The sequence below is a fragment of the Phytophthora infestans genome, genomic scaffold (assembly GCF_000142945.1).
Source record: "Phytophthora infestans T30-4 supercont1.1 genomic scaffold, whole genome shotgun sequence".
NCBI lineage: Eukaryota > Oomycota > Peronosporomycetes > Peronosporales > Peronosporaceae > Phytophthora > Phytophthora infestans.
In genome coordinates, this window is record NW_003303758.1 from 5,713,978 (window position 1) to 5,728,663 (window position 14,686).

A 14,686-nucleotide genomic window follows, 5' to 3' on the forward strand; every position below is an offset into this window, starting at 1 on the left:
TACGGCATTCGACCACCCAAGGAAATTAACCTCGCATATTTAGCAACTGATCGCTCGGAATAGACTTCACTTTTTTTCAAGATTCTTTTGTCCTTAAGCGTGTGGCGCCGCAACCGCCTTATCGAGCTTAGCAGCTATCGTCTGAATCCGGTTTGCCATCCAGACGTCATCCAAGACCGCTGCATTCTAGTTAGCGCGTCCCCCGTGCGCTATTGCACCTAGAACACCTTCCGCGAGCTGCTTTTTGTACCTAGTGACGGTGGCGAATTCAACATTGTAGCAGGCGCAGAAGGCGTCGCGACAAACGATCCCACAAACGGCATATAGTACACGAAACGATTCCTCTCCCCAGTTCCACGACGTCGCGCAGGTACTCCAGCATCCATTGCGACTGCTAGCGCTGTCGAGATGCTCGTTTTTATTTGTTCACGGAAGTCATAGCCTCAACAGAAGTAATAAACTGCTCGATTTTGTCTTCCTTTTGTATTAAGCATTTCTGCTGCACGAGTTCGCCTGGATTAACTCTTGAGCACGTGAATCTGCAGCGAGACCGAACGACACTTCCTGGTCGCTATCCTAATTCCACCCACCCTCTTCGCCCTCTGACAGAGATGGAGACGTTGCCTTATACTCGCTGTCGCTTGTAGAAACAGCATCATCCTCCGAGTAGCTTGCAATGCCGGAGCCTAGGTCTATAGCAGGTGCGAACTTACGAACTGGTGTGTGTAAGTGACTGGGAGGCCACGAAACACAAAAGTCTCTGTTTCTCGGCTATTCATTTAAGTGCGCTATTGTCGACAGAAACTTCAATCGCCTCAATTGAAAACATTAAAATGGTGGATAGGATCATTTTCGTTTGTGCTGACTCTTTTCATAAAAACACTGCTGGTCCTGCAGGAGTCATTGACCGAGCTATATGGTTACAAAACGCTGGTTTTTAGCAGCGCTTACTATAATTACAGTATTTGTAGGTCCTGCGTCTCTTAATTCCGAATAAACCTTCATCCCTAGGTTTTCGCACACACGAGATGCAACCCGAAGGTTGTCGCGTGCCAGAGACGAGCCATTATGCTACTATTCGGGATTTTACGTGTGTATTTATAGAGAGCGACGCGAGGCCGATCGACAGCCTGTCCGCCCAGTATCTGTTCTGGTAGCCGTCACAACGACTCGTCACGTGTACATCAATATGTAAAATGCATTTGGTGCTCTGGACAATATAATATACAACAGCGTGCTATGGGATTTGTGTTTTGTTAAATTGTAGAGTATGTTAAGTATCATGACGGACAGATAGGGCCCGGGTGGAGAGGACATGGCCCAATGAGACTAGAGATGACTGGAAGATGGCAGTCAGCTGGATAAAAACCGCTCAACTAGATACACTCTTATAGCACCACACAAGGTACTCGAGCTCATTACTACTCATATTATATAAAGTAAAGCAAATAGTATCGTCGGATATTCGGGTGAAAACAGTTCTACCACAAAACTACCATAATCAAACTACTAAAAAAAGCTGTAATTGTGCGTTTAAGTGAAAGAATTGACTTATGAATCGCTTACATTATAACGAGGATCCGCTCGACCTGTCCAAACACTCACTTTTAGCTAGGCGCTTCTCGACAGGTTCCAACGTTTTGATTCGGTTTTTCCGCATCACGTGCACTTGTATGTAGTTGCCGGGATCGCCTCACCCGTGCGTTAAATACAATTTTGACGTGGGCGCCGGCGTCGTTTTCTAGTCGAAGGGGCATTGTGACTTCATCGGATCATCAATTTCTTCCTGAAGAGGAATATCCACAGACTTTCCCTTGAATGCCTCTGAACATGAGTTAACAGAGTAACAGCAATCAAAATTATTGAATGCAAGATCAAAGTCCCCCCTCGAATTGAGAGCGCTAATGCGATGCCTGCACGGAATTTGAAACTGGTCCATAAACCACACGTGCAATGCGTCCTACTAATTGTCACACCTCTGCCAACTTGAGCTGTCGCTTGCCGATTGTATACGTACTATACGTCATTTGAAGAAGAATGCTTGACAAGATAGATTTCACGATCTGCGTTTCGTTTTTCATCGCCGCTGGTGTACTTTGTCGGTCCTCATCGCTCCACTTTATGGCCTGTTGGTTCCATGTAAAAGCTCGCGTTAAAATTCTCATGCAAACCGCTTAAATAAAATAGAGCGGCGTTAAACCCCGAATACCAATTGTAAGTTGTGTTCCAAAACCACTTTCCACAAAGCTGAAGGTCCTACATCCATAAAGCAGTTGTGCACCAATGTTAGCAAAACACACCAATCCTTAGGAGGAAAAGACTTCAAAGTCTGCATCGCAGTGGCTCCTACCTCCATCTCAATCCACGCTAGACGGCTATTTTACTCCGATTCAGTAAAACACGCTTGCAACTGCCACACTAATATTTTGTGGTGGTGTTTCACGTTAGCGTGCTCGTGAACAAAGTTACGTACAATGTGTGTTGTGCAGTACTTGACATTGAGGTCTCGTGCAGCGGCAACAGAAATCATAGCTTTGCTTATGTCACAAAAATTGGAATGTCGTCGATATCCACATCATGTTTTCCAAAATGCCAAAAAACAGTCGTAGCTTTCATTGTCCTCTCCTGGAACCAAAGCGAAAGCAATAGTTACAATCTGCATATTTGCATCGCGACCTACGCGGCGCATCTGAATCCTCCATAGAATTGGCATTTTAAATGCGAACAGTCAATGCCAAGCACCTTCTGGTTGTGAGTGAGCGAATCAGCCATAGGCTTTATTATAGTCATGGCTCGATTGAGCCTACCAAGTTGATCCCGCTCCATAACTGCTGTTGGTCCCGGATCATGGACTCAATTGATCGAAGAAACGGCCCAATCAAGCCATACGACTTTTTTTCAATTCGCTGTCAGTTTTCTCCATAACCATTCTTCTAGGTCGATATACCGATCTTTCTTGGCCTACTAACGATATTTTGTCACGCGACGAGACAAGGGAGATGAGAGCCGCCGTAGATAAACTGTTATCCGCGTTAAATGCGCTAACAAAGGTCGGTAATTCAGCTATCTAACGAGTAGTAGGCTTTGCTACTGACCATGTGATCCAAATACAAAGATGACTTATCCATGTCCCTCCAGATCGTTTATAAAAATTGCACAAAAAATTGACATGTTTTTCCCATAGAACCAGGGCCTCCGAAAAAAAATGAGGATTCATTAATGGAAATAAATATTTGAAAGTTATTTATTTTTCAGTCTGGACCTGAGTGTCGGAGTAATTTGTGTCTGTGTCACTCTAATCGAGGTGATTTATATGCATTTTCACCTTAAGCTATTCCGAGGGCCCCCTCGCCACCACCCATTTGTTTTGGTGCCGCTTCTGACCGATTTACTCAGGCTCGTGTTCAAATTTGCCAGAAAGCTAACCAGTCTACAGCAACAAGCCCGTCAAGGTGATCCTAGCTCCCCACCGCCTCGCTCTCTCGATGTTTACGTTTACCCCGACCCAGGTTGCTGGAATTCTCTTCCAACCGTGCCGCGACGAGCTCGAGGATGTCACACTTAAGTACTACCGCTGTTGCTGCGGCACGGTTAGAAAGGCTTACTTCCTATCACATTGGAAATGGTCCTCTTTCTAAGAGAAAATGGTACGTACTGGAGCGCACAGACAGTCGATGAGACAACACGTTTGTAGATGGTATGTCTGTACTGCTCAATAACTGCTAATACGTTTGTTATTGTACCAATAACGCCGTAATTTATTTTTTGACATGCACTAGATCGTTATGTATTGTATGCGCATGATTCAGAATTGCAATGATTTATCCCTGCATAAAGGGTCCAATAAATAACAATGTCATTTTGAGAGGCCCTACTTAGAACCACGTTTGCTGTCGACGCCACTACGCCGCTGTCTTCTCTAGCACTTTTTGTGATAGTGCATAGGCCTGGACGTGGTGAAGGGCCAACGTCGCATCAGCGAAACGCATTCCGTCAAGCAAGGTAGGCGATTTAGGATTACTGGAGTCGTATAGAATGCCACTTGACAACAACTCTACGATATCACCACCCATAACACCGTCGTCGTTACTCGCGGAGAAATTACTTTGCGCCACTTCAGTAAATTGAATGCTCTGTGTGAGGGATCCAGTATCGACGATAGTAGCTTCAGATGAAGGAGAGATCGCAGACGGGATTGTATACTGACAAGCACTGGGTGTTGCTGTACGTTCGGCATCCTGCCCATTAATTTCTCCAGTTGATGTACTGTGAGATTCAATGTGAACACTACTGTCCAAAATCAGTTGCTCGTCGTTGCCAATAGTAGTTTCGTTGTTGCGAGTTAATTTATTTTGTGGAGTTTGAAGTTGCAATAAATCTGATTCAGCAAGACCACAAGCAACTGTAGCTTCGCAACTTGAATTGTCAACTCGCTGATTGACAAGTTCACGGATGCGTGTATTCAGTAAAGTATTGCGCGCTGCGACTATATACCTTCCTCTTGTTTGCAGGCGTGTAGGAACGTTTATATTCCCCTCTTATACACACATCGACGGAAGATATGGTCTAGTGATATAGACGTGCTAAATATACTTAGGCGAAGTGCAAGCATATGTGCTCTAGCTGCGATTGGCTAATAATTAATAAATATTCGACCAATAAATATTCAAAAGCGTTCAGAAAAATGCAGACCTAAACATTAAAAAAACGACTTTCATTAAAAAAACGTAACGAGCTTTCATTTAAATATCTGCAAACAGCAGTGCTTTAGCAAAGCTTTTACGGACTGTCTCCTTATCTAAAGCATCCCAAACGCGAATCATTCGATCTACCATAGCTCTGCGTTTTTTCTCAGCAGTCGCCTTCTCGGGTGCATCCTCCGCCTGCCACGCAGTCCGAGGCATCGCCTTGATGGGCCCCATTACACCTATGTCAAGGTTGACAGACCGATGTTGACTTGGGTGGGAGGGGCGCCAGCTCACAGCTTAGCTCGCCCTCAACGATCTCCTTGCTTTTCTCGGAGACGTGACTGCCCAAGTTGTCCACCATGAGCACCGACGGTCCTTCTACATCAAATAGTAGAAGCTCGCGAAGATACCGGTGCCAAATGTGTCCATTCATCCAGGCATTTTCCTGTACGCAATACACGTGACCTTTAAAGGTTTTTAGCATTTTGGCTTAACACATTATTTTTTGAAAATAATAAAACACTACCTTTTGGGTAATTGGGCAGCTCGTTTTTTTCGATGGTTCCGTTTGGTGTTACCCTTAAGATAAAAAAAGGATTAGCGAATTTTTTCCTGCAGAACCATTACCCAGATAAGAATTTATCAATACCAGTGAGGATTAGACATACAAGAGCTTATCATCTGAGCGAATTGTTGGCAGAGCTGTCAAAGTGTTTCGCTTGAAGGAATCTTTGCCGACTTCCCTTTTTCGGCCCAAATTTTTTAAGAGGGAAATTTCATAGCACGCGCCAGTCTCATCAGTATTGTACATGTAGTTTGGACTGTAGTTGTCGTAAGTGCCCCAGAACAGGATGCTAAAAGCACCCCCTTATTATTAGTAATTCCGGCGATGGAAGCTAAAACAGCAAACATGATATTAAAAGAGTAAATAAAATGACATAATGTTTTTTTACCGATGCGTTGTGAGGAGTACGACGTGAGAATCCGTGTCGGAGAGCAAATCGCTGTAGCAACTTGACTAGGGAATCGTATGGCGCTTTTTGACGAACCAAGTAGCTTTCTAGCCACTATACATGCTCTATTAGATGAGCTAAATCAAATTCACAGTGCAAAAGGCCTAAAATTAAAATAGAAAAGTATAAAAACAATTTTTTTCGTTATAAATGCCTTTTCCATTCGACGCTGAGCCTTTATGTATGTCATAAGGTCAGCGCTAAAAGGAATGATCTCGGTTCTTCCAGGGCGTACTGATAGGCGCTTCTCTGATCATTCATGAGCAAATTATGCTTCTCGTTCCTTCTCCCAGTTGCGAATCGTTCTTCGGGGGACCCCGTGCACCTCTTTAGCGGTATAGGTAGACATGAACTCTAAATCTAGGAGCACTTCCTGCTTGAACTTGAAAGTGTAGCTGCGGCGATGTCGAGACTCTTCCAATTTTGATTTCGCAGCTTGAGCGTATTCAAAGTAGCAAGAAACAGATCAAAAACACAGATCCGACACGAATCCGACCGCTAGAATACTGAGTGCGTCACATGAGCAGCACATATGTGAAGCGCCATCGCAAACAGAGCAGGAGAGCGTTGTTTCAGGCCGTGGACACCCGCCGATGCCACACTCCATCTAGAAACACTGCCTGAAAGCTGTAAAATGGCAAGCGCGGCAAGCCATACATTTCTTCAACTATTTATATTGGCTACAATTGCTTACATAAAGAGCCACTGGAAAGGATTTGCCATAGAGGTACAGGCCTTAAGCATCGGATAGGCTTCGATATGTGTAGATCAAACCGGTTGACGGTACGTAAATTTCTTCCTTCTGATGGGATCTTGCGGCCTGAGGCTGTCTGCACCCGAGACACCATCATTACTTTCCACAATACTTCTCCAGTGTCCACGTGAGCAGGATTATCAGAGCTCCGATCGATCTTCGTAACCATGGCCCGCAAAATCCATCCGCGTTTCTCCACTTAAAGCCGTCAGATAGTATTGAATCACGTCGCCCACACAAAGCTCCTCATAAGGAAGATCCGAGACAGGAATTCCGGTCATTCTGGCCCTCCAAACACTGACGGGATAATTACGCTTGTAGACTTGCTGAATGAGAGCTGCTCGATGATCATATTATCAACGACGCGGCACAGTTGAGCCGATCGACTCGAGCAGAACGTCGGGCTACAATCTGGAGTATTTCTGAGGAACCTTGCTAATAATAAACTACTGTTTCTGTCAGTGTTCCGACAGGACAAATTACTGCTTGATTCCACGAGAGGTCTTGCTTGTACTGTCAGAGATATTTCTGCAGTTGTCAATTAAATTTAATCATATACTAGTCTTGTCAAACCCCCTTAGATATTGCTCTCCCTACGTTCACCAGTTCACGGGTAGAAAACAGGTATGTAACCCTCGCCCTATATTTTTTTCTGAAAAAAATATAGGGCGAGGGTTACATACATACCGGTTGTGTCGGTGTTTCAGAAAAGGTGTCTACAAATAGCTTCAGGGTACTTTCTATATCACACTGCGTCTGAACTTCTTACGCAAGCAATTGCTAGAGAAGACCATTCTGCTTTCGGAAGATAGAGCCGTCGTTTGTCTCCGTGGACTTCAGCTAAGAATACGCATACATGCAAAGGTGGGTGTTCTATTAGTTAGCCTAGCTTGTAACGTCAATAAAGACAGACTGAAACATTTTGTATCGACAGTCGTCCAGGTATTGGGCCGAAGTGAACGCAGAAGTTAGATTCTCTAGATTCTTGCCCGGTTTCGTGCTGTTGGTAACATTGAGATAGGTATCAAACCACTTTACAATAAGCACTTTACAGTTGTGTCCTTCGTCTTGGTGCCACGCCGAAGAACGGCGGATAGTCAACTTGCATTTCTTGTCGACGATTAGAACAATGTTTGTCATCACGATAGCGGTTACTGCACTCAAATAGTCCTCGTTGGTTTTCGGATCTTAAATCCAGATAGTTTTGCTGTCAAAGTCGATGATTTCCCCGCACCAATGACTAATATCATCGGTGATGTACACTGGAATCAGGATAACGCGAGTTTTGACGACTTTGCTCAGCACGCGTTCAGCTGTATCCAGCATTCTTCCACGACCCTCCTCGTCTTGAAAATAAAGAAAAACGGTATCCCCTACGTGGACTTGTGTAATTCATCCGCTAGCTTGCTTGTGAATCTAAGGCTCGGCTACCTTCAGTGCCGTTACGAAAACACAGCCGTCGCTAAGCCATTTCTCACCCGCAAATCTTGTTTTGTCGTCAAATTGCACGATCGTCTCCCCGATCTTAGACTTCAAAGCCGAATACATATTCAACGTCCGCAATCTATTCATGATTACAGCACCGGTATCCGTTTTGAATTTTGATTTGAATTCCTTTATGAGGTTGTGAGCATCCAAAACGTATTTTTCAGGCAATGCCATTCTTGCACCGTATCGATGTCGACGAGAGAGAGCGATCGCACATCTAAAATTGTTATGGCGATGTCCTCGTGTGGTGGAGCACGTCCGTGTTTCGCCTGACTTCGAACGACAGCGTTGCAACCTACTGTTTGAGCTTTCTGGACAAGCACCTCCGGCAACACGATTCTTATACTCATTTCAACATTTTTTGTTGTTCCCGGAGCGCACATGGCCCTTTGGTTGTTTGTATATGGCTTCACCATGCCTGAGCCGAATGGCAGAGAAGACAGGCTCAATTTTCTACAGAGACAGCTTCTTTTGGTCCACAAATTCCTGTAAATCAGATAACTTAATGTCACCGTGCCTGTTGGTCTGTTGGATAAGATCACGGGACTCTTGGAATTGCTTACGACGCTTTACCTTCTGCGCAGACTTCTTTTCACGCGGTCGTCCTGCCGGTTTACTGGCTGTGTTCAGCAATATATTCATAATCTCATCGCTCGAGTCACTGTCGGAACTGTCAAGACTAAGCCTCCTTCTTGTCGAGGGAGTTTTAGGCTGGATCGCTCGAGTATCCTTCTCCATTTTCATCTCAGCCGGCAGATGATCTGACACCATATTATTTCCCGAACTGGTGGTGTAATTACCAACTAGAGCTGATTTGGTGACTTTTACACCAACGTTTCCCGCATTGGTGATAATTCCAACAGAACTGGTCAGCTTCACCAATACCACCCGAGCTTATGCCAGCTTTACTAATATCACCCGAGCTGGTGACAACCTCACCAATATCACTGGAACCATCCGTACCCTGGTGGGGTGGCGGCATGTCGCTAGGACGGGCGACTATCTCGAGTTCTACCAAATAGTCAATCTAAATGCGAAAGTTTCTTGACCCTTTGTCTGCTAAAACTTCGGCTATTCTCCGGCACACTGCATATCCGGACCGATACGTTTCATTATGTCCAAGAACACGACTTGGAGGAGCTTCAACATCTTCGACGTAGAGCTTCTGCGTCGTACTAGAAGCACTTAAGTCTTCTTCTTCGTCATCTGCAAGCAGCCATCGTTGTGGAATCGCCTCACATGGAATAATAGAGCGCAAATGTGGGTGCTGTCGCCGCAAGTATATATTGTGACGACAGGGTAGCAACACAGTCTGGTTGAATACACAACTGCATGAGTTCTCATCCAAGCTCACTGCGTATTTCAATTCAGAATCCTTATAACTGGAGAGAGTACAAATTCTTGAAATATTTCCATCTTTCGATATTTCATACGACTCTTCTCCGCTAACGCGATACTACTCCTCGACCAAATCACATGCGTGATGGATAGCGCACTACGGCCACCTCTTTGTCATAATTTTGATTGTAGCGAAAACCCACGCGCTTGAGCTTGGCAGTGTAATGGAGTTCAATAGACTGCTGTAGGAATAGAAGATGATCGATACGCTCATCCATAGCCATACGACGATGTAGCAAGTCTTTCGACGCCCCCCAGCTGGCTTCGAGACGATTGCTCGTGCTATTGTCCAGATGCGGAATATTTTCACGCTTGTACGAACGCCACTGCTCCTTGAATTTCATTTAATTCTCTTCACAATAGTAAATAAACGCAGGTTTACTCGCACACAGTTTCTTTAAGGCTGAAAGTAGGTCGTCGAACAAGTTCTCATTATCTGCACGAACCAGCACTGTCAAGAAATTCCTGATGTGCAAATTTTCAAACGCAGAAAAGCCGTAGTTTTTTGTGCTCACTTCCCGCTTGAGATAGTCGATAACGTGAAAGTGACATAGAATGATAGTTGCACACGGAAATTCATCATGCAGCAGTTTCAATTCAGTGAAGTCCTTATCGATTACAGTGACCTTCACTTCCGCCCACCCTGCGTTGTAAACTCGTAATGCACACGACATATTCAGCCTGCTATCTCCATCGATTAAAGCTTGTTGCGCAAAGGATCCACACCCGAACTTGTCCGTAATCATGAAACTGAACAATCGATACCTACATTTGAACAGAAAAAGTACTTGTTGGTAAACAGCTTGGGAGAGTAATACAAACATCAACGAGTTGGTGGTCGCAACACCAGCTCGCAGACGTACCGACTAATGTTGGTTCTATAGGTCGCGTCCAGATAGACTGCCTCCGGAAATTTACGTGCCATCCTTCGCATGTGGGCTGTCTGGAAAGTAATACACGATGTAAGCCCCGTACCCTTATCACGAAACACGTTGACAGCATTGCCGGGACCCTCGCTAAAATCTCGGAGCACTTGCGCCACGCGCTCGGTGTCATCCATCGAAGTGTAGGTCTCCATCCGCTTCTTCGCAATGACATTCTCTACATACTTAGGCAGCAAAACCTTCCCCGACATTTCCGTTAGGTATCGCAAGATCTTCTTTTTCTCGGGGACTCCTACATCAAATGCTGAGCTGTTGGTAACACTTTTAAATCATATAGCTAAATATTCTATATTCCTTGCAACAGTGTTCTGACCACTCGCTGCGTACTCGGTGATGTGATTTTGCGAGCCTCTGCGTATGTGTAGTACACATCACGGCCGACGTCGTGGTTATGGGTGGCTATGACTTGGAAGCCCGAACTTTGTAGGCATCTCCATCCTTGATAAGAACTGCGCTAATTTTCGCGGGTCGGTCAATGCAGCGGATGTTGTGGCTGGTCCTTGTCTCCTTACTCCTTGGTTTGAAAGTCCAACCATGCATGTAGATAAGGGTATTGGTATAGGACTGTAGCGACTCGTCAAAAATAATTGGTGAAGTCCCCCGACGCAAGGCTACAGATCGGCGCTGTTTGTTGCGATCAGCCACCGAGCTGGTAGTGCGAATCTTGTACAGTTGGTGCGTCTCATCCTGATACCTGTAATTAGGACAAATGTTAGCTTCTAGCGGATATAATTAGACCGTTCACACGCCACATACCTACTCCATTCCTCATGAAATGCGTCCTAGGACGAAAACTCCCCACTAAGCTGGCAGAAAGAGACACTGACGCCTTAGGTGTCCTCTTCATCGTCACCACTATTGTGGTCGCTGTCGCTGACATGTGCTCGCTTCTTAGCATTTCGTGTCGACATCGCTAGCTGGCGTCTCGTAGGTGCTGGAAGTGAGGAGGGAGAGATTTTGATATTGAGTGGCCAGCAGAATGTCTCAAAACATTAAATAGATACCCTCACCATGGTAAATCGGTAACCAGTCCCTGGCCCAATAGTAGTGGTGAACGTAGGCACTTCCCTTTTTACTGTTATTAATAAAAATAAAAATCTAGCAAATCTACTGTGCAAAGCATGAGTTTTCGTTAAAACTGACGTTTATTAATTTTAGCCAATCATCTCATTCTGTTTTCGATCCTCCCTGATTCGATGAGCAAGCGCACGGTGGTGGAGTGGTCGCCGCATGATGCGTCGCTGTTCGCTGTGGGCGCAGACAACCTACGTTTGTTCGAGGTCACGACTTCATCCTCTTCCTCTGGAGACTATGCAGACGTCGCACCCGAGTTATCGGCGCCCTCAACGCAGCGCAAACGCGCCTTCCGCGTCGTGCGCATCAACGCCAAAGTCTCGCAGCTCAAATGTCTGCAGTGGTATCCGTTCAATGCCAAGCCGCTGCTGATCGCCACTGGCACGGGGTCAGGTAAAGTATTATTATGCGATTTTGAAGACCCGCGAGCCCGTGTCATGCGCGAGTTCTTGCCCAAGTACAGCCGTCCTTGTCATGCCGTGGCGTGGAACCCGTCAGTGCCCAATCAACTGGCTGCAGGCTTCGAGAAAGTCCGTAGTGATTTCTGCACGTTAGTATGGGACTTGAATACGAGTAACGCAGTGGGAGTGGCAGGGGGAGGTCAGGGAATGCCTAGAAGCAGTAGTAGTGGCAACATTGAGAGCCTTGTGGACCAAGATGGAGGCACGGAGAGGTCTCTTAACATCAGGAAAGGAGGTAGCAATGGAGGAGGGAGTGCCAGTGTCGGAGTGGGGGGCGGAAGCAATGGATTCTCCGCTGCAGACTCGAAACCAGTCCATGAATTGGCTAATTCGGAAGCTACAATGGCGCTGTCGTGGGTGCCACTGCAACCGACGTGTCTGGCGACTGGTACAGGGTTTAAATGGCTGAGAGTGTATGATTTAAGGACCAAGGGGTCGTCGCCTATGAGTGTGGTGGCACACAATAAAGCCGTGTTAGGGGTCGTGTTCGACCATCATCGACCACACTTGCTCGCGACGTACAGTGATGCACCCCAGGAGCCAGTCAAGGTGTGGGATATCCGACAATTGGAGTCGTCATCGGGGCCGCTGTTTTCATTGTACCAGACCAGTAAAAACCTGTCGCAGGTGTCGTGGTGTCCATCAAAACCAGGAATTCTGGTCACAGCATCTACAGAGGAGAAATGGGTGTCCTTGTGGGACGTCACGAAGCAGGAGAGCGGATCCTCGACTCTGAAGAAGCCTTTTCGTAGACGCTACACGTCGGAACCGCTCACATCTTTCTCGTGGCAGCATGTGGACTCTCCATCGCGGATACAGCGCGCCACAAACGCTGGCAAGAGCAGCAGTGCGCAGAAGCATCAACTAACTGCAGCAGCTTTCCCGAATCGACTGCTGACTGCATCGGTAAATGGAGAAATTGGAGACATCTCGGTGCATGATGCTATGCCGCTCTCGCTGTCGTCTCACGGAGCTGTGACGTTTGGTTGTGGGCGATTATTGTTTGGCGGGGCTGTCAGTGGGCCTGGATTGGGGACGTCGGCTATGACTCGACTGTCGTTGGAAGAGGATGTGGCTTCAGTCTCTCGTGGGGAAGAGGACATTTCAAATGAAATGTACAAGCTGGCTAAGCAAGGCTACTCGATCGGGTTATCCAAGAACCTGAAGCTGTTTAACGAGCCTACTCAACGTGGTCGACAGCTGCGCAATTTGTGGCTCTGGGTGGATCAGGTTGAGGCTCTTCGTCGCATTCGAGCGTCGCGTGTGGAGCAGTCGCGTTCTACCAGCAACGGACTTGGGAACAGTGCTGTGAACGCTGCAATGGCGGGTCCTTTGCGCGGGTGGCCTGTAGATCCCAACGCACTTGTCATCGCTGGTGTGAAGAGTCTATTGACAGCCATTGGAGATCCCTCGACAGCCTCAAGGCCTAGCTCTTCCGGGTCTATGGCCACCGCCCAGGAGGACTCCAGAGAAGAAGAGCTTGTCGTTACTGTCGTGTCTGTGATGAAGACCGATCAAGTTCTTGGCTGCCAGTACTTTGAAGGGCCTGGACGACGACTGGGATTGTTAGCATGCAATTGGGACCCCGACAGCGGCCAAGGAGCCTCCCGATCGTCGTCAACGGGTGTAGGTGGACCAGGCCTCGACAATACTGCGGGAAGGAACATGCATCGCAGTAGTTCAAGTATCTGGAACCCTCAGAAGCAGTACGACGAGAACGCGCACTTCGCGAACCGCTCGTGGAACGAGAATGGTCGTCATGAGCTCCAGAATATCCTCAATCGCTGCGAGTTGGAAGGCAATTACGCTCGAGCAGCAGCGCTGGCAGTTTTCCATGGAGACTTGAATGCAGCCGTGGCGCTACTTCAGAAAGGGGCGACGTGGCTGACTCAGATGCAACACTTGAACGTGGGAGTCTCGTCGCCGTACTCGCCGGATTTATTACAACTGATCGCGATGTCTGTTGCGGGGTATTCTGCGTCCATTGCAAGTACCGGAGGGCTCTCTCTGTGGTCTAATATGACCCAACAGTTGCTCAAGCGAAGTGAGATCATGTCCCAAGCAAATCCTCGCTACTTCCACGCGATGCTGTCCTTCTTGTGTGTCGCGAGCTCAGCTTCCTCGTCGAATTCGACAAACATGAATGCCATGCGAGCTAGTCAGCAGCCACCACGACGTGGGAATAGTCGAAGACAATGGGGCAGCGTGGACGGACTGGCAGCTTTTGGAGCGAGACCTGCAAGTGCTGGTGCGTACTCGGCGATTCTGAACGATATCACGCTGCCGCTAAGCGATCGGCTGGCGTTTGCTTGTCGGTATCTTCAGGCTGACGAGCTGCTGGCGTTTGTCGCTCAGCACGAAGAAGAAAGCGAACAGTTTGGGCGTCTGGAAGGTTTAATTGTGACTGGACTCAACGCTGACGGTATTCGACTTCTGCAGACGTACTTGGATATGACGGGAGATGTCCAGACACTAGCGTTATTAGCTGCTCGACTGCCGTCTTCGTACGTGGCAAAGTCATCTCGATTGGAAAAGTGGATTCAGATTTACAAGGACTTACTCAACCAGTGGCAACTCTTCCACGAACGAGCTCGATTCGATGTGGGTCGCTCGCAACTCGAAGATCTTCTGAATGGGTTCACCAGCTTCTCGCGCGACTTCGATGCAGTAGAATTTCAAGCGGAACTCGCAGCGCCGTCGACTCTGTCTGTCCCTCCGCAACTGTTTGTGCGTTGCAATTTCTGCAACGCGTCGCTTTCTTTGTCCAGTTTACTTCGACTTGGTGGCTCTCACTCGTCGTGGCTCAATCGTGCCAAACCGAAGCTCACGTGTTGTCCGACATGTCGAAAGCCACTGCCGCAGTGTG

General features: G+C 47.1%; 1 protein-coding gene across 1 annotated transcript; it reads left to right on the forward strand.

The window, feature by feature from the left end:
- Positions 1-11,481: 11,481 nt before the first annotated feature.
- On the forward strand, positions 11,482-14,452 carry PITG_00960 (uncharacterized protein; the record flags this gene model as incomplete). Its single annotated transcript, XM_002909448.1, has 3 exons — positions 11,482-11,752; positions 11,780-14,324; positions 14,389-14,452. The coding sequence occupies 3 exons, from the start codon at positions 11,482-11,484 to the stop codon at positions 14,450-14,452; spliced, it is 2,880 nt and encodes a 959-aa protein (XP_002909494.1).
- Between the last annotated feature and the right edge of the window lie 234 nt (positions 14,453-14,686).